Below are 23,770 nucleotides of genomic sequence, written 5' to 3' on the forward strand. Positions count from 1 at the left end.
ACTGGCTAGATGCAGGTATTTCTTTTTAAATATATTCATAGCGTACGTAACTAATGCTTTTATTTTGTTCTTCCCCCACAGGAACCATCAATGTGGACTTCAGCTTGTGATTTGACAAGTCGCACCTAGGAGCCGCCTCGAGTGTTTCCTGTCCCCTCTGTCCCTCCCTTCACTCTGTCCCTCCCTCCCTTTCCCTTGTCAATCTTCTCCCCGATCCCCCTTTCCCCCTCCTTTTAATATCCACCATGCTTATCAAGGAGTACCGCATTCCCATGCCCATGAGTGTGGAGGAGTACCGTATCGCCCAGCTCTATATGATCCAGGTGAGCTCACAACGCCATATTCCCCACCAAACTCTCATCCACACACACTTAGCCGAAAACAGCCAGTGGTGCAGAAACCAGAATACAAAAACAAGCCATAAGAGAGGAGAAAAATAACAGAGTGCAATTGCAGCGTGCCCAATTATGAAATGATTGGTCACACGGTCTGACGTCAGTGAGGTAATGGAACAAAGAGAGCTTGTGTGCTGATAGATTAGCTAAACTTTATGAAGCTGGCCTTTTCTAGCCGTCATAGACTGCATATTTCTTCAAGAGGAGGGTGGGGGCACCCTGCTTTTACTGCAAACTCATTGCACACAAAATAACGCAATGAACCTGCACATACTGCTTTGTCCGTGTCAGAAAGTGTCATTTGTCTTCCCGAACCCTTAGCTGGAGTCTGTGGAAGCGCTTCAGGGTTTACAGCTCCAAGCAGATAAGACTTGATTTATACAGCTTTGGTTATCCTGTGTGGCAACGTATTTTCTCTTCACGTGTACGTAAAGGAGGATATATTTAATCCTATGGTACTACCAGGTGCACTTTGAGCAGCATTACCCAGGAGGGGCATGGAGAGCAACCACAATGATTGGAGAGAGAAAACGGCATTAGTTAGGTACTATTATTTAGACATGTTTTTTAAACATTTGGGAAATTAGGTGCATTTTTCTATTAAAAATGTTATTGTTTGAGGCAAATGCTTGGCACTTAACATTCAGCAGTTTTGCTGGAATTTGAGCTACATACAGTGTGTAATGTGTATATATCAGTGGTTTTTCATTTATTGAAGAGTTATCAGGTGGAGGCCTGTTTCTGGGTAAAGGGTGTACTGCTTCTTCGGTGATCTTTATATTGTGGTGGTTATGTCACTGAAGGAAGGCTTTCATTAGGAAATAATAATTATGTCAAGTGTGTGTGAAGTATTCTTATATACCTAGTTTATACTCTCCTTCGACTCATTTATATGAGGTAGGTGATTATATATGTGAGCTGCAGAGCAATGCAGCTCGATTTGGAGAAGTTAAACATTTAGGCCTCGCGTAGGAAAACCAGAGACTGTCTTCTTGTAAGCGTTTGACCTTCTCATAGACAGCCATCTCCGACAACTTTTAATCTGAAAACACATTTGATTAGTGTTGATGTTGAAAAAGTCTTGAATAAATATCCACCCACTGGTGGAGCAATACTACAAAAGAAACGACAGCTTTGTCCACCTGTATTTGCTCAGATGGCCTCTCCCTTCTGTACTGTGAAAACGTTTTCTCCCAAAGCGATGGAAGGTTAGCTAGTTGTAGTAACCTAGTATCAGTGTAAAGGCATTTCTTTGTCCTTTCTGTAAATTGGTCTCCAAAAGAATATCAGACTTTACAGTTGACAACTGTTGTCACCCCCCCAACTGCCAAACAGACGGGTAATTCAATAGAGCTAAAGATGGTAGGGAGCATGACTCAGCTGTCATGCCCTAAAGCAAGCAGACGTTACAAGACAGCACAAGCTAGTCACTGCGCCACACTTTGACACACTCAATTTCGTTGGCACATTAGCTGCATTGAACAGGGTATTGTAGAGAGCTATTAAGTCTGTGAAATGCATATCTGCAATAACTTCATTCCTAGATCTTCTGCATGCCCCGTGTTGGATCGTATCAGACTGGGCATTGTGCAAATAAGACATGACGCATGTGCAAGCAGGTTTACACAGACTTGAAAGAAGGAGTTCATATGTGCATTCTTGAGCATGTAAGCGAAAGATAGGAAGAGGAATTCTTGCATTAGTGACCCATAGTTAGCTTATCCCCTGACCTCACCCTCTCTGCACAGCCTGGTTTCTGTGAGGCTTCTCTGTCACTATGACGACCATGACATCAGCAGCGTGCCGGTGGTCAGGTTTTGTTCGAGAGAGGGAGTGAGTGAGTGAATGAAGAGAGGAAATGGAGGATAAAAAGAGAGGTTGCAAAGGAGGGAGTGAGAGAAGGGGTGGAAGGAAAGGAGAGCTGTATTCGAAGCAGAGAGGATTTTGCTGGCGTCTGTGAATACCCTCGCTTCACTTCGCTGTATGTTACCAGGGCAACTGCAGCATGTAGGCAGGCCTGCCTGCCATTCGTCCCCGGTGTTAGCCTCATAGATGAAGTCAGGCCTTAGGACAACCTGGCCATATCCGCACCTCAGCCAGCAATGCCCCACCCAATCTCTCCTCCCACTTCCTTTCCTTTGCCCTTACTATGGCGCCTTCTCATTTGAAAGATAATTGTAAATTCATTATCACCACATCGGGATTTGCAGTAATGCACAAAGCAAATGCTGAATGTGTGAGAAATTAAATAGGAGAAGATCTCGCTGTGTCACATCCATCATGTTCTGACTAAGCAACTGTATCTGTGGAGTGAAGTGAAAAAAAGCATCTCAAACAGGAAACACTCCTCACTAACTTGATGGCAAGAGGAACAAACCAGGATGTGACTCCCATCCTGTTAGATCTAAACATATACAGCAGGCTTTCATTGTGATAGGTTTATTTGTAAAGGTTTTATGGCTGTTTAAAGAACAGTTGGCGACAGAGAGAGAGGACAGGACTTGAAGTCACAACACAGTGGCACTTTGTCATTGTGTGCTGAGCCAAAAAGGATTTTACATTAGAACGGTGTAGAGGAGAGCGCCCTCCCCTTTGGAGACGGTCAACATGTCTCCAGAGACTCTTGAGAACAATTTCTTCCTCAATGTTCCTCCACAATGTACAGGTACAATTTGTACCTGTACACAAATGAACAAAGCAAATTGTTTTCATTATGATTCTAAAATTACATTTAGTGTTCATTTAACTTAAAGCACATACATAGGTCATCTATTCCTATGGCCTATGTTTTGTGATCTTTCTCCTGCTCAACTGGAGAGAATCATCCGTCGTATTTGGCAGGTTGCTGTCGCCTGTCAGCAATCTAGTTAAAGGGATAGTCCACAGTAGAACATAATGAAACTTATTGTTTTACTTTTACCTAGACTGCTGACTTTACATCCAGACATTATCAGACATCAGTCTAATTGAAAAGCCGGCTATTTTTTGTGTTCTGGGGTGAACTCTTTTACACTTACATTTGTTAATCTGTGTACACACATCTATTGTTTACATGTGTGTACTTCTACAGCTGCATACATTTTTACAGTGTTTGTATGCATACAGGTCACTCCATTTACATAAACTGTGTTTCAACATTTGGTTAATGTCTCGCGTACTGGTTGGCTGTACGGCCGGTTTGATGGTGTTGTGGCGTCTGTACTGTGTCTTTTGGATCTGTGTCTGGGCTGTTGAGAGCAGAGCGGGTGGCTAATGAATAACCTGTCAGATGTAATGAGGTCCGGAGCACTGGACGCTTCCATGGCTCCCTCCTCCCATCTCCACCGACTCACTGCCTCCATCCTGACTGGAAAAATCGTTCTCCTTGCTGTTATCCCAGCACTAAATACTGTGTTCATACTTTGTGTGTGTTACGTTGTGTATGTGAAATATTGGCCAGCGGCTGATGAGAGCAAGATGATACATCAGTAATCTCTGACATTTATGGTCCTCGCTCTTTGCTCTCTGTGTTTTTAATATCGTCAGCACTTGGACTATGCTCTGTTGTCCACGTTTCATGCTTCACTGATTTCATAATAATCCTGTATCTTCGGCTTTCAGTGCCACACATTCCTGTTTTCTACCTAGTGAGTCACCTAGCTGTAAATCACCTCAACTGCATCTGAAAGCTACACCCAGCCTCTCTTCCGGTGTGCACCTGTAATGTAAATATGGGGAAGGTGTGGTTCTATGAGCTGGTTTTGGGCTTTCTGATTTGCAATTCAGAGCTGGCAAAGCGTTCAGGAAGCTATGCATTGTCCATTCATTTTTTTTAAAATTTTTATTTCCTTCTTTTGTTTGTTTCAGATCAAGGGTACATTTATATTTTGTATTTTTAAATGTAGCAAGCCCTTTACACTACTTATGCAAACAAACATGAAAACCTAACTCACTTCAACCTCCATGTATTTATTCTTCCAACAGAAAAAGAGCAGAGAAGAGAGCTGTGGTGAGGGAAGCGGGGTGGAGATTCTAGAGAATAAGCCCTACACAGATGGACCAGGTGGGACGGGCCAGTACACCCACAAGGTTTACCATATTGGCATGCACATTCCCAGCTGGTTCCGCTCCATCTTGCCCAAAGCAGCACTGAGGGTTGAAGAGGAGTCGTGGAACGCCTACCCTTACACCCGCACCAGGTGAGGTTTGCAGGAAGGACACCTCCACACCCCTTCAGAGCAGGAGTGGGAGTGTATTAAACTCTGCCAAGGGTTGCAGAAAACTCTAAATGTGTTCTTTTAATAGTATACATGTTCTGTGCAGAGGTGTCCAACTACTGCGGCAAGTAGTTGTACTCCTCTGCGCAGAACAAGTCTGATGATGCCCATTCTGAAATCCTGCTGTGTGCCTCAGTAAAAGCCAAGAGAAAATTATGACCTCAGAGCAAGTTGTCCGAATATTGCAGAGCAGACCATCAGATCGGCGCGTGGCCAGCAGCGCGTACAAGCTGTTGGATTTTGATGGGGCCTCACTCGCATGGTGTCAGTGTATTTGTCTGTGTGCGGCCTGACAAACACAGAGACGTGAAGGTGCTGAACAGAGAGGTGCCCTTGATTATACTGTCAGGATATTGATAGACTGCAAGTGCCTGTTGACACATCTATTCAACCAGTGACAGCTTTGCTGCACACGCCTTTGATGCAACAGATGGGCATGGCTCACACGTTTCCTATCCTCAGCAGTGAGAGAGTATTGTCATTCTTGATAATATAGTTCTGATCTGAAGCCGTTGAGAAGTCTGTTATTGAAAGCAGATGTCAATCATAATTCAATGTTGCTTTATTGGGACATTTGTTCTGTTTGACTTGATTATGTTCCCTCGTCTCCTTCAGATACACCTGTCCCTTTGTTGAGAAGTTTTCCATTGACATTGAGACCTACTACAAACCTGACACAGGCAACCAAGCAGATGTCTTCAACATGTCTGCAGTAGAGAAGAGGCAGAGGACTATTGGTGAGATAATTTGACCCTGAACAATGAAGTCAACATAAGCTCAGATATACAAATGTTAACTAAAGTTTAACTTTCAAAGTCCAACACATTTAGCCAGCTCAGTATACACACTGTGTAGCTATATTAGAGAACCAACAATTAATGATATTTCTTTCACTAGTTATATAAGGAGACAGGTTAGTAGTAGATTTAGTCTGATGTCTTTATATATGTCCTCTTGTCTCTCAAACATAAGGAGCAGACGAGTCCCACTATAGGCAATATAGTGCAACCGCATGCTTTTTCTGTTTGGTAGTAAGCCCGTTGAATATGAGGCTGCTCAGCAATGAATGGTTTTAGGGCATGCAGTGGCCCAGTTACAACATTGATTGTAATAATTTTAATGAATGACTTATTCTTGCATGTGTATGTAACCCTGAAATCCAGTTAATAAAATCATTTCAAGCCTTTGAACACAAGGCCTAAAACTACCCCACCCCTTTAAGTACTTATGTACTTTTGAAGCTATGTTTAAAAACATGAAGTATTAGCATAATTGATGCAATACATTTAAAACACATAGCTCCATTAGTCATTGCTTTCTGGATTTAAACTACCTTTGGCAGACCCCATTGACATTGTGACGGATCCCATGTTGCCTCATGAGTACAAAGCCGAGGAGGACACACGGCTGTTCAAGTCAGACAAGACCCAGAGGGGTCCTCTGCAGGACGACTGGATAGAGGAGTACAACAATAACCCTGGCAAGACCCCCATCATGTGTGCCTACAAACTCTGCAAGGTCGAGTTTCGTTACTGGGGCATGCAGTCCAAGATTGAACGCTTCATCCATGATGTTGGTAAGTATGCTGTCACAAATGTGTAAACCTTATGATTCTTTGAAGTAGATGTGTCATGTTTTACCATTGTTTCTTCCTAGGACTGAGAAAGGTGATGGTGCGTGCCCACCGGCAGGCCTGGTGCTGGCAGGATGAGTGGTACGGTCTGACCATGGAGGACATCCGGCAGCTGGAACTGGAAACCCAGCTGGCCCTGGCCACGAAGATGGCCCAGTTCAGTCAGGCAGAGGAGGCCACAGAGGCTAACGGAGGTGCTCCATCTCCAGACAAAGAGCAGGAGGTTAAAGAGGCGATCAGCTCCATTGAAGCTGAGGAGGTGGTTGTAAGCTCAGGTGGAGAGACTCTCCAGCCTCGAGGTGTACTCACCAAGCAGTGGTCCACTTCATCCCGATCCTCCCGCTCATCAAAGAGAGGAGGTGAGGAGCATGCCTTCTTGACCTATTCATCTGCCACCTCTGTGTGGGTGTCCCAAGACGTACTCCTTCCTTCACATATTATCTCATCTATTATTACACTCTTTACACCGTTAAGCCTTAATTGTTCAGTCTGTCCTCAGACTCCTGTCCACTTTCAAGTTTGAGGTACAACGACAACAAACTCAAACTGTTCCATGTGTAAACACAGCCAGTTGTGATATTTGAGACTTCAGAATTCAACAAGGTCAAGCATCAAACTTGTACAGAGCCAAAGTGGCACAATGCTTTTTCTGTTTGTAGGATTTGTGTGTGTTGTTTCTTTGTAGTAAAGTTCTAAATATGAGTATCAAACACTCCCCCACCCTCCTGTAAGCTTAAAAAGGCGGCTCTTAAAAGTGACTGGTTTGCTGTTGCATAAAGATTTGCTGGTGATTGAAGTAAGATGTGTTACAATGAACTCTTAACCATCAATATTGCCTCAAAACTCTGTAGCTCCACAGGAAGTATTGTAATGGCTCAGTTCTGAGTAAAGAAGCAAACTGAAATGTATTGGTTCATCTTTCTAAAAGTAGACATTGCTGAAAGCATACAGTCGAATCAAAAATGCCAAGGCAACTGAAAATGTGTAGTTTTGTGGTTCAGTTGTGTATACACTGAAAGTTGCTCCCAAGCTGAATTAATCAATGTACAGAAGAGCTCCGAGCTCAAATTACTTTTCTGTCAGATGCCTGCTTATTTGGAATTTTTTTATTCTACTTGACTGTTTGTCAACAATTCAACTCACCTCTCCTCACCCCTACAACTCTGTGTATCTCACTTGGGTTATTTTTAGCAGCAGCTGTGACATCACAAACCACATGTTTGAACACACCCATCTCCAGTGTCACCCCTACCTCAAGGCACTGCTCACTGTAGCTGCCACTTGGACCCTGACTCTCATCCAGCGTGTCTTGTCTCACCCCTGTAACATCCCCCTGTGGTTCTCTCCTGGGCTATTTTTAGCAGCAGTGCTGACGTCACCGACCAGAGGAGGCTGACGCTCTTCACAGTGATCCTCCCCTCCACCACTGCTGTTTCGCCCTGTGTGCTGACAGCTGCAGCTGTGCCCCCCTCTCACTAGTCTGCCCCTTAGAGCAACACCCCCTCTGTCCTCCACACTAATTATATAGACAGAAAGAGATGTGATAGACATGGCCTGCCTTTAGTATTGCCATGTTTCCCGACTGGCATTTGGTAGTCGGGGTGCTTGTAGTTTGTCTGTGTAACATTGGGCCCCACTTCTCACACAACCCCTCTGACCACCAAGCAGTCCATCTGTGATGCACCACAGAGATTGTTGCATGTTTATATAACACTGTGTGTGTGTGTGGGGTGTGGGAGGGGGGTGTGGGCTGGGGGAGATTGTGCAATGTTTATTTGTTGTAGAGTGTGTGTGTGTGTGTGTGTGTGTGTGTGTGTGAGTGTTAAAAATGGAAAGAGAGAGGCTGAAACACATGTCCCAAAATAACAGTGATTTTTTTTTGTTTTTTTTGTTCATGTGCGGTGTTTCAGTGAGCCCATCACGTCACAGCATCTCAGAGTGGAGGATGCAAAGCATAGCTCGAGACTCAGATGACAGCTCTGAGGAGGAGTTCTTCGATGCTCATGGTAACCCAGTTTTCATTTTTAATTGGAGTCAATAGTTGGATCAATAGTGTTGTGTTTGTGTTCAGTTTTCTAAGAACCTGCTTGTTCTCCTCTCTCCTGACTCTGCATGCATCTCTTTAACCACAGATCAGTTCTTAAACTTCCCAGATACCCAGCATGCTTTGGGGCTGCAGTTGAAATAGGTGGGTGTGGTACGACATCCTTGCTCTCTGCTGGATGAGACTGGCCGAGGACACGGGTCAGGTGTATCATCCTGTCGTCCAGTACAGATTTCACAGTTACTGTATCTCTGTCCATCCGTCGCCCTCATTGTTGACATACACGATCCTTTACAATTCACAATTCCAAGCAATAAATGCGGGGTGGTGAATTGTTTAATTTAGTGATGATCATGATGATGAAATGAGAATAAAATTGTCATTTATTATATTGGTACCAATTTAGCTGCATTTGTTTGTTTCCACCTGTTTGAAGTTCAATAAATATCTGCTCATGTCATTGTGAGAAACTGGTAAGCAATCATTACACTGAATAGTGTTGGCAGTTAATGATTTATTGCGTTGGAATATTCATGTTTGTATGGACTAATTATTGCATGTTGGGAGCAGAACATTACATGTTATCAAATGAATGGATTAAATGCATGACTACTCTGTCATAAAGTAGTTTACATAACCCTCTGTCTCAGTGACTGTTCATACAGTGATTACTGATATGCTGTTCCACTGCCGATCTCAGGTTTTATTTACAGATGTTCTGACGCTGCAGTTATTTAATTGTGGTAAAGAAAATGGTGTATCAGAATGAAGATACAGTGTATATGAACATAAGTGTGTGTGCTTTTGATGCACATATTCTATTTGGAAAGAGACTGAGTAATACCAAAGGACAGCCTGCCTTTGGTATTAGATTTTTACCTTTTTTTAAAAGTCTGTGGTCAAGTTCCTCTTTCAGTAATCCTCTGTTACAAACTCTTGAAACCACATTTATTTTTGACTATCATGTTCCACTTTTGCTGTTTTTAGTGCAAATTAATAAAAATGAAAGCTTTTGGAGGAGAACTCCTCATAGATGCCACATTCAGTGTGTCTGGTATTGCAGTACATATTATTCAAATCAGATAAAATGTATCTGCTACAATTACACATTTCTATAATCTAACTACTATACAACTTGCAATTGAAGCTGGAATAAAATAGTATTTATTGATTAAGGTAAAGCATATTGATTATATTGATAACTCTTTACAGTCACCTTATTTTTTTATCCAGTTAACTTGTTATATATGTTTATAAATGAAAGAAATGAAGCAACTAAGAAAATTACTTTAAAAAAAAAGAATAAAAGAAAAAGTCACTTGATGTGTGTACAGGACACACACACCACCTGTAAGAATGAATGAATATATATTTTATTAATCCCCAAGGGGAAATTTGGTGTTGACGTAGCAGCAATTTACAGACAAAAATATATAAAATAGATATAAAAACAACAGGGATGAAAGATACATACAACAATAATATAAAATAAAATAGAAACTGTGTTTCTGAGAGACTGTCTGCAACGTCCTGTTTGCAAAGCAAGTCATATAAAATGATTTCCATTTCTTTACAGCAGTTGTGTTAATTATTTGTATTATAACTGCAGTGGAAGTAAATGGAATTACATGACATTTCTAGATCAAATTTGAGATTTGACTTTAAATTAGCTGCTTTAGAAATGAAGCAAGTGGCAGTTTAACAGGAGAGACATTATGGGGTAATAAGGGATATCTCTCTTATATTCTGCGCCTTTTTCAAATCACAGATTCATGTCAGTGGATGGATAACACAGTCCATCAATTTATTTATGTAAATTCAAAAGATACATACTAGTTCAAGCCTCTTCTCAGTAGGTAATTGTTCAGGAAATGGAGTTGTTTTTCTACTTTAAAAATTCATTATGGTAATAAAATTACACTACTTATTGGCCACTGTCACCCAGCACATGGGTACAAAAATGATACATCAAACATGAGAATAGTCAGCGTAATATGCATTTAATGGCCACCATTAAGTAGTGATAAATATTTATTGAGTGGTTTATTTGACTTTATCTTTTGGGAATGCTTGACAAGGTACCTTTAATGTTGGTCAACATTATATAACTGAGGAAGCAAATGTTACTCATATGACCCTGTCAATCTTAATAAATTGTTTATACTGTTGGCGCTACGACAAATTTGTGAACCCTGGGTGGCACATACACTTCAGTTAATCACGATGCATCTTGTGTCGCCCCTGCAGAGGATCTGTCAGACAGCGAGGAGGTTTTCCCAAAGGAACTCGCCAAGTGGAACTCCAACGACCTCATGGACAAGATTGAAGCTGCAGACACAGAAGAAACACCGGGTATGATGAAGAATATGAGCACATTATCACGAAAGGTAATTCTGCCTTCGGAGTTGACGTTAAGACTGTGTGTGTGTGTGTGTTTGCAGGTGAGCTGTTGAAGGAAATGACAGTGGATTATGAAAGAGCAACCAGTGAGGAAAGACTTGATGAGGTACGTGTGTTTGACAGTGAATGTGTGTTTACAAAACACAATGCTAACCAGCAGAATCATGTTGGAAATAAATATTCCTTAAAAAAAAAAAAGAAATCACGGAAAAAGCACATCAGGACCCAACATCTTCAGTTAAAAAAAAAATGGTTTCATGATAATAATAAAAAAGGATAAGAGAAGGGCTGTTTTGTCCCTGAGCCTCTCTGTCCTCTTGTGTTCAGATGCGTGGCTCTGTTAGCGGCCATACCGATAGCTCTCCCATTCCCACCATCACGGTAACAAGGCACCACTCAGTAAGTACACATGTTGGCCTGAGTGCACTGTGGGCTACAGTAGCTCCACAGAGACCCAATCCCCCTGAGCAAACCAGTACTTACTGCCCCTGCCCTTTTTTTTTGTTGCCAAAACCTGTAATCCTCAACCTCACCAACCTCTGTTCAACTTCTGTGTCCTTGCAGCTGTGGCGTTGAGTGTACATATAGTGCTTCTTTGAAAAGTTTTGTGTCAGACTTAAAAGACAAAACTGCACATTATGTTGTATTTAATGTGACTTGTCCTCAGGAAGCATTGTCGTGGTTTGCTGTTAGTTGAACAGTCGTCCAGGTGGAGTGTTGGTTGTCTCTGTTCTGTTTTCCATCATGGTTCCTTACCCGTCTCTGGTTTTGAAAAGAAGTTTGTTTGTTATTGTGCTGTCCATGTGACTCACAAATCTGACAAAACACAAAAAATTCCATATACGATAGCTCAAGCATTATTGTTTATCTGTGATGCTTCCCACTCTGTAAGCATGTTGTCTTTGGTCATGTGGATGAAAGGGACATCTTCATTAGTAAATATATCATTCATTCTTTTCTCTGTCATCCCCATACATCACCCGTGTTGTTTTATTTCTCTTCTTAGGAGAACTCGTCCCAGCAGTGTCTGCAGCCTTCCAAGATCCATGTGCTGATCTTAGTTCTGCACGGAGGGAACATCCTGGATACAGGCGGAGGGGACCAGAACAGCAAGCAGGCCGACATCAACATGATTAGTACGGCTTTCGACACAGTCATGCGTGTTCACTACCCCGCGGCGCTGGGACGCATCGCCATCCGCTTGGTACCCTGCCCTGCCATCTGTGCCGAGGCCTTCTCCCTGGTGTCTAAGTAAGAGGGCACACATGCTCACATTTTTTCTGCATGCTGCGAGTATTTTGGATAATGATTGACGGTTTCTGTTTATTGACTGTGATTGCTGTTTGCTTTTGATGGAAAGGATCCACGTGCAGCTCATGACACTCGCTCCTCCTGTGTTTGTTTCTTCACACTCCTCTGTGGACTGCCTTGATCTGAAAATAACTTTGCAATTTCATTTTTTTTTCTTCGTTTGTGTCTTTTGCGGCAGCCTGAGCCCATATAGCTACGATGAGGGTTGTCTGTCGAGCAGCCAGGATCACATCCCCCTGGCAGCGCTCCCCCTCCTGGCAACCTCTGCTCCACAGTACCAGGAGGCTATGGCCACCGTCGTCGTCAGAGCCAACCAGGTGTACACAGACTTCATAAAGTCTCTGGGCGGAGCAGCTTTCTCTGGCCAGGTCAGTTGCTGAAGTGTAATATGTCATTTTATAACGATTTATGTGTTTTGTTATTGTTCTTAAAGATATATGTACATAATATCCTTGTATCACAGCTGAGCCTTTTTGTATGAAAACTTGTATAAACCTTTTATATCTAAACATTAAAATGCATCATGGTATACACCCAAAGACCATTAATGACTTAACGTCCTATTGTTTTTTTTACTTCCTGGAAAACATATTCATTTTGTTTGTGCTACTGAACTGTGTCGGAGCAGGTGTATAGATATTTTCGGAAAACTTAAACCTTATGGGTGTATGTCAAAAATATAAATATTGTTTTCGTAACTTTATATGTCTGGCCTATTTTAGGTGTGCCTCATTGGGGACTGTGTGGGAGGAATCTTGGGATTTGATGCACTGTGCAGTAGCAATCAGACAGTGAATGAAAGCCAGAACAGCAGTCGCAGGGGCAGTGTGGTCAGTGGACAGGTAAGAGACAAAACATCTGGGTTCATACAAATGTCAAAAATATATTTTAACCCTCACATGGTTACTTTTTAAACTTGACATTGTTTTGACAAATGCAATAAATATGATTTATATCAGAAATTCAAAAACGCGTTCCCTCTGAAAATATACCCGACAACTATAATGTGTACAATGTAAACCTTTTATCCATCATATAATATATATGGATTGTGTTCCTGAATCACCCCTGCAGGACCAGGATCTCCTCTCTCCTGGCATTATTGTCAACAGCGGGCACGGGTCTGCCTCTCCGACCCTGGAGGGCAGCCGTCACCTCAGTCGCAGTAACATCGACATCCCTCGTGCTAGTACGGGTGACGACACCAAGCGGCAACTGCCACGCAAGAGAAGTGACTCCTCCACCTACGAAGTGGACACAATAAAACAACACCAGGCCTTCCTGACCAGGTGTGTTGAGCGTGCGATGACAAAAATCATGATCTGTGAAATAACCTCAGTCTCATTTCTTGTGTTATGTACTGTCAAGAGTGTGATTTATTTTTAGCTCTGCACGCGGACATTACTTTTTGCTGTCCTTCCAGCTTACATTCCAGTGTTTTGCGGAACGACACAGTGTCACGCAGGTCCAGCAGCAGCACTATGCTGGATGGAAGCTCCCTGGGGAAGTTTGACTTTGAAGTGTCTGACTTTTTCATGTTTGGCTCTCCACTGGGCTTGGTACTCGCCCTGAGAAAGACTGTCATTCCTATGCTGGATGGTAAGTTAATTTTGAAAGATATATATACTCACTATGCAAGAGTAAAAAAATTCAACATAGTGACCTCTATAGGGCATACCTACAAAGGGTTAATTGTATGTCTAGTTGTCATGACCAATGTTTTAAAAGCTAGTAAGATATTTAAAGAAAGTCTGTGGGAAGGGGTTCCGAGATCTCTCCTCTCTCGTCTCTCATGTCTTTGGTTCGGTGTCTCCCCCTAGTGGCCCAGCTGCGGCCTGCCTGTCAACAGGTGTATAACCTGTTCCATCCAGCTGATCCCTCAGCCTCCCGCCTTGAGCCTCTGCTGGAGAGGAAATTTCACCTCCTGCCTCCCTTCAACGTTCCCCGTTACCAACGCTTTCCCCTGGGAGATGGAAACTCCGCCCTACTAGGTGAGCCCTCTGCACCGATGATGAATAAAAGCCTCAGTGATATCAATTCAGTGTATATCCAGGCATACATTTACAGCAAATGCAAAATTCCCTTTCATAAAATGGCTGTTTGATTTATTCTTTTAACTTACACAGATAATACAGTAGGTTATGTAAATAAATAAAATAAATATATATAAAAAGTATAAACATAAATAACAGTAAGTAGTTGTCTGGAAACAGTTCTATATTCATACAAATATATATTTCATTGAGTATTAATTTGGTTGGTGTCGTATCTCATATATAAGTTCCATTTCTACTAGTTCCTATTAAATGTATTCTCCTTGACTCTGAAGGTATGTCAACTTTTCCATAACAGAAAGGTCTTGGACAATTTCTAGCCACTGCTCCTGTTTTGGGATGTTTACATGAAGCCGATTTCTGGTAGCGGCTTTCTTACTTGCTGCAAGCAAAACTTTAGTCAAGTAGAGGTCCTCTCTCATCACAACACTTTGAATGTTCCCAAGATACATCACAGGGCAGGTGTTCGGGATCTCGTGTCCCAAAATAATTTGATCAAAAGCATTAACATTTTCCCAATAAAGCCTTATCTTTGTACAGTTCCAGAAAATATGCGGTCAGCTTCCATGCTCCCACACAGCCTCCAACATTGTTGTTCTGCAGCAAGTTGCCTGCTTTTTTTTATTTTAGCAGGTTATGGTCTTCTTGTAAAATTCCCTCCATACTAGTGAGTTTGTGGATGTACATTGTCTCTCACACATTTGAAACCATTCTTCCTCTGTTATGCCACAGAAATTCTTAAGGTAACTAATGAGCAGAGTATTTTCTTTGAAGGTTAAAATACATACCTTCTACTATTGCACCAGGGCTTATTTAAGATGCACAAGAGGGTTAAGCCGTACAAGCGTGACGCTGAATATATCTATTAATAACAACCTTTTCAGTACAGATTAAGTTTTAAAGATAAAATCTAGATATTTCTTTTTTTAAGTATGTTCAAGCGGTTTGATGACGAGCAGATATGACAGTATATGACTGACTAGCAGTTGCGATTTAAAAGAAATGGGCTCGACTCTGCTTTTTTGTTTCCTGTTCAGTTGTTCTTGCTTCATATGTTTTTGTGTCTTCCTTGTCTTCTTTCTCTCTCTTCCTGTCTCGATATCTGCGTACGTGGCTCTCTACCTCGAACTTCCCCTCTGCCCCTCCACCTCCCTCTCTAGTGGAGACAGTGCAGAGCAACGCTCAGCTGCTACTTGACAGCGGACCTCTTCTGTCCCTTCGCTGTCAGGAGACCATCAGCGAGACCTGCATCCCTGTGCCTGTGCTAAACTGGCAGGAGGGCTTCCTCAAAGCCACACCCGCCACTATGGAGTGTGTGTAGCCTCTCCCATTCACCCGCATCTGTCCTCACCCCATTCACTGTGTCTCCTTTGTCTATTTGTTACAACCTTTTTGCTTTCACGTTCGAGATGCTCTTATACCCATCATTTTCTGAGTATTCCCATCTCTGTTGTTCCGAGAGTCAAGAGCTGCAGTCATGTTTCCTATAAATCAAATACCCTGATAGACCGTCATGTATACTGCTGTACCTTTCTTTGCAACATCTAGCTTTTTGATCTAAATTACTCCGTGTAAGATAACCAGTCGTCATTTTACTGGTTAAATTGTTGCCCTCTTAATAATTTCTAGTTAGACATAGAAATAGTAAAACATTTGTACAACCTGTCATGGAAATACTTTGGAAAATCTAGTATGCATCTCATGTGGTGTTACATTTAGTTGTTGCCATCACACATTCATGTCCCATTCAATGTTTTCAAGCATTTGTGTTGTGCATGTGGAAATTGTGCTGCGTGTGATGTTGTGTTTGTATAGTGTGCTGTGAGTGGACCTCTACTCATAAATCATAAATATACGATGCCTATGTTTCTTGTTGTGATAATGGTCAGAGGTCATCTGATTTATAACATTTCAAGACAAAGACTTAAACATGATGTTGGCTAATAGATACAAAGCACCATCATAAGAGATGAAGGTCACATGTGGACATTTGTGATTTTAAGTGTTTTATGGACTCATGCTCCCGTGTTTACACTGGCCTGCTCCAGATATCTGACCTTGGCCACATTACGGCCGCCTTTTGGTTTCACATGTCCTCTGAGACCATGGTGCCTGCCGTCCCATTTCTCTGCTGCCACCCTAACAAACATCCCCCTCATCACTGTGCGTTCCCCTTACCTGTGTCTCTGTCTAATGGGATCTCCTTGTTTCGGCTCAATAGCGGATGTTGTTCAGTCTCATGGTGGTGTCTTCATGGACAGTTCGTACCCCTCATCCCCCGTAACGGGCCCCTTTTCCCGGGGCCAGCGGAGGGCCAGTGAGATCAGCATTGCCAGCCAGGTCTCAGGAATGGCAGACAGTTACACTACCACCAACATAGCCAACAGTAAGTGTTCTCAATACCAACAAGCCTGTCTCTCTCTCTTCCTTCCACTCACACAAACACTTGTCTAGTTATTCTCCCACTTTCTTTCTCTTTTTCAGTCTAAATCTTCACTATTTCTGTCATTTCTTTTTCCGACTCTCCCCCCTCATCTTCTCTCTCTCTCTCTCTCTCTCTCTCTCTCTCTCTCTCCCTCCCCCTTTCTCCCTGATCTCTCTCTCTCTCTCAACCCCGTTACTCTGACTCTACACACGCCCTGCACTCCAGCTGGAGCAGTCTAGTTGGCCAGATAGATATTTTTCTATTTCTACTTAGCAGAGAGTTTTGCTCCACATTGTTCAAATTCAAAGTCCCACTATGAGCAAGCAAAGTTCTGAAGAAGAGCAAGTTTAGCGCCACTTTTCACTGTCTGTCTAACTTATCCACTGTCTCAATGTAAATGCAATGAACGAGTGCTGCATTTATCTGATGTGGACACCTGTGTCCCTCAGCCATTCCTGCATTGTCCACTGTCAAGTGTCAAGAGTCAAGTGTCTGCAGAGATGACCAGTATTCTGTTGTGTTTTATGTGAGATTGTCCCCCAACGTCTTCCCGTTCCTCACTATTTCACACTGTTACCAGAGCATTTATTTGTACCTCCCATTATTGTCCTGCACTCTGCTGTTTTAGCACCTACCGTAAAGTAGAGGCACATCAACTATTTATAACCGATTTTTGTTCATGCCATAGCAGAGCATCAGAAGACTTTCAACAGCACCCCTGCTCTACTGCCTTTAATGTGACTGTACTAACAATATGTTTTTACCCTTGACATCCACAGTTCTTTTTAAGGCAGCTTCCTGAAACCAGACGCATCGCAACATCACTCTTCAAACTGTTTAACTGTCACTTACTAATATGAATCATTTTTCCTTAGATTTCTTTCTGTTTGTTTTCTCCCCATAGCCAAATCATGCCAAAATATCCAATCCAAAAAGTTCAGCTTTTTGTCCCAACTTGCCCTTTCATCACAAAACAAATTCTTCCTGAAAAGTCCTCCTAAGTCCCGTAAGAAAGCAGCGGCTGACCCGGCTGAAGGATCTCCTGCTGCAGATGAGCTGGACAGTGAGGCAGAGGCTAGTGAAGGTCTAAGTCCCATTGGCCAGTACGAGAACTGCCTGTCAGCAGAGCTGCAATATGCTATATCTGATCTGGTCTCACTGGATTCCCAGGATGAAGTGGACCAAGGTATTTTTCTAAGGTTAAAAATAACTTGAGGTTACAGTTCTTTTCTGTAAGCCAAAAGCCCAAAATGCAATGCTGCTCTTTCAGAAAGCCTCTTTTTTTCTCCCCTTGTATTCTTTCAAAATTGATCATAATTGATGATTTAAGGCAGTAGTTTATGTTTATGAGGCACAATGTATAAATCCAGACTTTCAAATCCATACTAACATGAATAACCATCTTCAGTTGCTAATATAATCATGTGTCAGCTCTAACTATCTTTCTCTTCCTTCTGCACTTGATTTTCTGGGAATAACAAACTACAGATGTTCTTCTTTTTAGCTGAAAACCTGCTGGGATCTGTGGTGATTGCGGTTCATGATTGAAATCATCTTTTTGCTCAAGCTTCAGGGGTGTTGCACCTTTTGCGTGGCATCGCATACGTCTCGCTGAATCTTACAGTTTCACCTTACGTGTCTGCACCCTATTTACTCCGTTCCCATCGCAGTTGCAGCACGCTGGTGGGGCACAAAGCGGCTGGACTTTGCCCTGTACTGTCCCGATGCTCTGACCGCTTTCCCCACAGTGGCTTTACCGCACCTCTTCCACGCATCATACTGGGAGTCCACTGATGTTGTGTCTTTTCTCCTGAGACAGGTGAGTCAACATCAGAATAGCTGCCACCCTGTTAATAAGTGACCAGCAGGTCTGCTTCAGAGATGCTGAGGATGAATGACTGAAATGTGTCCTGTAGGTCATGAGGCATGAAAACTCTAGCATCCTGGAACTCGATGGAAAAGAAGTGACTGAATTCACCCCCTCAAAACCTCGAGAGAAGTGGCTCCGCAAGAGGACTCATGTAAAGATCAGGGTAAGCATCAGATCTACAAAAGTCACTGTCGGGGGACTTTAGTGCCGCACAAAATTCTGAATTCCTTTCTTTTTCGCTGACCTTTCTCTCATCCATCAAATTAAGAGAAAAATGTGTTATGACATTCACCATCAATAACTTGTTTTTTTGTTAAGCGTTTTGGAGAAGATTAGATTTCAGCATGTACCTTTCTTTCACTCCTTTGACAGAACGTGACTGCTAATCACCGTGTAAATGACGCAGTGTTCACAGAAGACTCCCAGCAGGTCGTGACGGGTCGCTTCATGTACGGCCCTCTGGACATGGTCACCTTGGCCGGGGAGAAGGTGATCTCTCTTTTGTCACCACAACAGCATACATAAGACTGATGTCAGTAATGTCTGTGTGGTATGTGCTCATGGTTTTGTGATCCTGTACAGGTTGACCTCCACATCATGACCCAGCCTCCATCAGGAGAATGGATGTATTTCAACACAGAAGTGACCAACAGTAGTGGCCGTGTGTCTTTCGTCATCCCAGAGGACAAACGCCTGGGCATCGGAGTCTACCCAGTCAAAATGGTTGTCAGGTGAGATATTTTGACCTGTTCAGTTGGCCAATTTCACACCAGACATTTTGAGTAGTCATACTAGGAAAAGCACAGGTGCTAATAACAATAACACGGACATTATTCTGCTCAAACATCACAGTTAATCATGAGAGTGTAACAGTGAGCCAGCATGCACAGAAGCAGGATCCTGAAACCAAAGAATATATACACATGTGTATATATATATATATATATATATATATATATATATATATATATATATATATATATATATATATATATATATATATATATATATATATACATGTATGTGTATGCATGTGTTGAACTATAGTAGAAAGATATCTTCAGAAATCTTGAATTGTATTGTTTATATACCATATGAAAAAGACCTGTACTGATGGCACGTCACAGTCTACTGAATTATTAAGGCTTTGTGTGCATTTCATCAAGAAGCCTGGTTTATATTTTGGTTTTAGCTCAGTTTTTTGTTGTGTATCAGTGTGCTCAAGGGAAATGTCATTTTTTTCATACTCTCTGTTGTTCTTTCATTTCTCAGAGGCGACCACACATTTGCAGACAGCTATCTGACAGTTATTCCACGTGGCACAGAGTTTGTGGTATTCAGCATTGACGGGTCATTTGCTGCCAGTGTGTCAATCATGGGCAGTGATCCCAAAGTCCGTGCAGGAGCTGTGGATGTTGTCAGGTACCATCTTCTTCTACCCCTGTTTTCTTAGGTTTTCACAAAAGTCTTTTACAGACTGAAGCACATTAGCATGCAGCTTTGTTATTTACGTCTTAATTCTGTTCTCCTGTTCCTCCTCATTGCAGGCACTGGCAGGATTTAGGCTATTTGATCATCTATGCGACAGGACGACCAGACATGCAGAAGCAGCGGGTCGTGGCTTGGTTATCTCAGCACAACTTCCCTCATGGCATTGTCTCCTTCTGTGACGGCTTGGTCCACGACCCACTCAGACACAAGGCCAACTTCCTCAAGTCCCTGACAGAGGTCAGACTGGGAGGATTGAGGGGGGTTTATGTGCAGTTTTACCATCGTACCATAGTTTGTGCATGTGTGGTCTTGGTTTTTGTGGAATGAATGAGGAATGAATACTTTTTAGAGGTGAAAACAATAGTGCTGACATGGTATTACTCTGAGAGAAATATTGACTCAGTCGCCAATCCATAATGCTCTTGTTCATTTGACTGATTCCAGGTTCAGATGAAGATTTTCGCTGGCTACGGATCAACCAAAGACATCTCAGTCTACACCTCCATTGGCCTCTCTCCCTCTCAAATATACATTGTTGGTAGACCCTCGAAGAAGATGCAGAACCAGTGCCAGGTACCATTTGATTATTTTATGCAGAACTTTGGGAATTGATCTTGCTTTTCAAACAAATATTACATTCACTTATTTCAAGGATACTCAAGTAAATACCTAAACCCCGATGAAAATGATTTAACATTGGACACCGGTAAGGTCTAATACTGCCACTTTTACAACCAATTAATAACTAATTAAAATGAATTGAATCAATTAACTCAACCAGAAAGTAAAAATTCTTAGATGTTTTATACTTGACAGTATGTCTCCTCTCAACAGTTCATCACAGAGGGATATGCGGCTCATTTGTCCCAGCTGGAGTACAGCCACCGTTCTCGGCCAGCCAAGTCCAGCAGTGCACGCATGGTCCTGCGTAAAGGGAGCTTCGGCTTGGGTGCCAACAGTGACTTCCTAAGGAAGAGGAACCACCTGCTGCGCACCATCTCCTCCCAACCAGCCCCCAGCTCCCCAACAGGCAGCATCCACAACAGACCAGAACGTACGCAGAGCCAATCGGACGGCGAGCGGCTGGAGGGCGCTCACAGCTACAGCCAGGGAGCAGCACAGCGCAGCATGAGCATCACAGCCACCTGCTGGGGCCGCAGCAGCAGCACCAAGCTGGAATCAGGCATTCTCAGCCCCAAATGAGATGAGGGAGACAATGTGAGAGGAGAGTGACTTAAAAATACACGGCTGAGGAAGAGATCCATGACAAAGAGAAACGCCAAGAGTTAAAAACAGCTGGCTTGCACCAGATGGGTAAAAACAACAATGGAAACAATAGGTGCTACAAACCACTCTTTATAAACTAGTGCCAGTCACACTCAACATAGATATTTATGAACGGAGGCTTTGCCGATATTTATTATACAACACACACAAAACTCAACAGGCATTTCAAAGAGCATCTTCCTTAAACAGGAAACTTTTACACAAACAGACACAGCTTATATTGTAGGGATCCAGACTGTTTCTACTTTCTGTTCTTTTAGTACATATTCATTAGTCTTGAATACAAGGCCAGTTGTTTTCCTAAAGCAGGCTTTTAGATTGATGATGGTTACACATACAAGCACCCCAATGCTGTATACTTAAGCAAACAACACAAAGTGGCTACAGACAGCCTGTATCAGGTCCAAGTTCTGATACTGCTCTGCAACTGACTGCTGCCACTGCAAGCACAGCAATTACTATAGAGATCAACATCATGTCTTTTTTATGTGATAACAAGATATGTTCTCGTCTGGGAGCAGAGCTAAAAATCATGTAAAACTGGATGGGATGCATTTATTTTCCCAGTGTGACCAAATGGACACACAAGATGTACCTTTTCGAAGATTATTTTAGGAAAACATTATTCATCAGCATGTTATGCCTCGTGGGCCTCAACACAGGAGGGACTTGACTCTAGATTTAGCAGTAATGTTCTCAAGTAAGTCAAAGTAACGAAGACACAACAGGTCGGTGAAGACGGACCGACGACACTGGCGTCTGGGCAGGCGGGGTCAAATAGAAGAAGAACACTGGCCAGGAGTTCCCAATTAGTTTGGCACCTCAGCTCCACCGAGGACCTGCAAACGGCACACAAAGCACCAGGGCAGCAGGGCCGAGGCAACAGGCCTCTGAGGTCGTCACAGCATTAAAAGTCTTTTTTAAGGGAAGCTAACCATAAATGATTTGATCAAGATCTACTACTTGTTTCATAGAAGACTAAATATGTCGAACTAATATTTCACCAAACCATACAGTCCAGTTTTGCTTGTTTTCTAGTTGCCCCTCAGAAAAAAAGAACCATCTGAATATCACATGAAGCGAACAGAGAAATTACCCTTTAACTATGGTTGCAGCGGAAACTGTTCCTGGGATTTTAAAGCATTTGACCGCATCTCACCACACGGCGCTGCTGAACCTTCCTGAATCAGTAGTGTACAACTCGGCTATCGGGAACGCTCCTGCTACTGTTCATTTAATGTGCCAAAGTAAACAGTATAGATATGCTGTACACGAACAGAGAAGACATGATTACGGTCTCCTGTGTAAAAATGGAATAGATTGTGTAAATATGTAATTGAATGGCTTATTGAGGCTTGTATATACTTGTTATATTACAGTGCAGATCTGGTATCTGGTCCACTGAAGACCAGTTTCAAGTGTCTTCTTTACTCTGGGGGTAAACACCACCTCATTCAGGATACACTTTAACGATTGATGATAATAACTATTCTTATTTAAGATTTTAGATATTTTAAAATGTATTGATTTTGTGAACAAAGTGTGTTTTAAGATTACTTAAGATATGTTGGTTTTAATTTTTCTTTAAACTTCAGTTGCAGCAGCCAAAACTCGAAGAGGTCTTTGCCTGGCACAGTATTGTATTTTTATTATGTTATCTTACAAATCTCCAGAATTGTATCAACAGAACTGCTATTATGTGTCATATATTGTATGTTTATTATCTATTTTGGAAATTTGGGATTTGGCTTCTCTCTGGTTATCCCTAGGCTGTAAATGAGGCATTGAATGTGCTCATAGATAATCCTTCTTAGGTTAAGGTCTCTTTTCTCTGTTCTTCTGCGCCTTTTAGAGGAAGAAAAATCTGCTGCAAATTGTAAATTCTGTACAAAATGCTTTCAGAAGTCGGAACACAGAGCTCAGACTTACTTAATGCTGTTTGCCATTTATTACTGAAATGGGTAAAGATGGGTGATTTATTCATTCAAATGATTTTATTTAGCCCTCTAACAGGCATGTAGAGAGCCGACTGCAATGGACCAATATGGCTCAAATGAAAGGGAAATGTGCAATATTACTCAACCGCACCACAAGATCAAGCAGGCTGTTGAGGAAATGTTACAGTGCATTGACAATCAGTTCAACAGGCACATATTCTACAGACGTCAAATTGCAGAGGGAACCTGAATACATCTTAGCACTCAACAAATGCACAGGGACACATGCACCATTTTAGAGTCAATCAAAAAAGTAGAGATTTCTCACAAGAAAGTGCCACTGACCTGATCAGTCCTAACGGATCCTGCCTCCAGGAAGGTTAGGATTTTTATGCCAGAGGAAAGATGCAATATTGATTTTGAAGGCTGTAGTTTGTGATGCTGTTGAATTGTATTGTGTTCTACTGTAAGGTGTTTCTAATATTTTGTGCAGCTCTTTTGATATCAATGAGGGGAGACTTAATGCTAGATAACAGAGTGTGCATCCTAATGTATAGGTACCTATAACTCCTTAATCAGGGCTGTTTCTAGCTATCCGGGTAAATAACGGCGCTGTTACAAACTGTACTACAGTCCCTCTGCATTTTGATCATTTCAGAGATCTGGC

General features: G+C 42.2%; 1 protein-coding gene across 5 annotated transcripts in view; it reads left to right on the top strand.

The window, feature by feature from the left end:
* Positions 1-245: 245 nt before the first annotated feature.
* Positions 246-23,770, top strand: part of LOC306739809 (membrane-associated phosphatidylinositol transfer protein 2-like) — a gene marked incomplete at its 5' end in the record, with an annotated part of 24,218 nt that continues 693 nt past the window's right edge. Inside the window, 26 exons of one of the 5 annotated variants that reach the window (XM_079221865.1) lie at positions 246-323; positions 4,359-4,573; positions 5,267-5,388; positions 5,994-6,227; positions 6,308-6,643; positions 8,195-8,290; positions 10,576-10,680; positions 10,770-10,834; positions 11,056-11,127; positions 11,735-11,979; positions 12,218-12,407; positions 12,762-12,881; positions 13,114-13,328; positions 13,463-13,638; positions 13,860-14,030; positions 15,254-15,406; positions 16,315-16,479; positions 17,423-17,704; positions 18,189-18,337; positions 18,435-18,551; positions 18,761-18,877; positions 18,971-19,119; positions 19,661-19,810; positions 19,936-20,116; positions 20,324-20,452; positions 20,714-23,770. The exon at positions 20,714-23,770 is cut by the window's right edge and continues 693 nt beyond it. In XM_079221865.1, the coding sequence (XP_079077991.1) occupies positions 246-323; positions 4,359-4,573; positions 5,267-5,388; positions 5,994-6,227; positions 6,308-6,643; positions 8,195-8,290; positions 10,576-10,680; positions 10,770-10,834; positions 11,056-11,127; positions 11,735-11,979; positions 12,218-12,407; positions 12,762-12,881; positions 13,114-13,328; positions 13,463-13,638; positions 13,860-14,030; positions 15,254-15,406; positions 16,315-16,479; positions 17,423-17,704; positions 18,189-18,337; positions 18,435-18,551; positions 18,761-18,877; positions 18,971-19,119; positions 19,661-19,810; positions 19,936-20,116; positions 20,324-20,452; positions 20,714-21,082 (4,401 nt within the window). In that variant the 3' untranslated portion in view covers positions 21,083-23,770. Of the gene's footprint in view, positions 324-4,358; positions 4,574-5,266; positions 5,389-5,993; positions 6,228-6,307; positions 6,644-8,194; positions 8,291-10,575; positions 10,681-10,769; positions 10,835-11,055; positions 11,128-11,734; positions 11,980-12,217; positions 12,408-12,761; positions 12,882-13,113; positions 13,329-13,462; positions 13,639-13,859; positions 14,031-15,253; positions 15,407-16,314; positions 16,480-17,422; positions 17,705-18,188; positions 18,338-18,434; positions 18,573-18,760; positions 18,878-18,970; positions 19,120-19,660; positions 19,811-19,935; positions 20,117-20,323; positions 20,453-20,713 lie in introns of all 5 variants that reach the window. The other 4 variants (XM_079221866.1, XM_079221867.1, XM_079221869.1 and 1 more) reach the window with 4 other exon arrangements.

Source organism: Taurulus bubalis, assembly GCF_910589615.1.
Source record: "Taurulus bubalis genome assembly, chromosome: 8".
Taxonomy (NCBI): Eukaryota; Metazoa; Chordata; class Actinopteri; order Perciformes; family Cottidae; genus Taurulus; species Taurulus bubalis.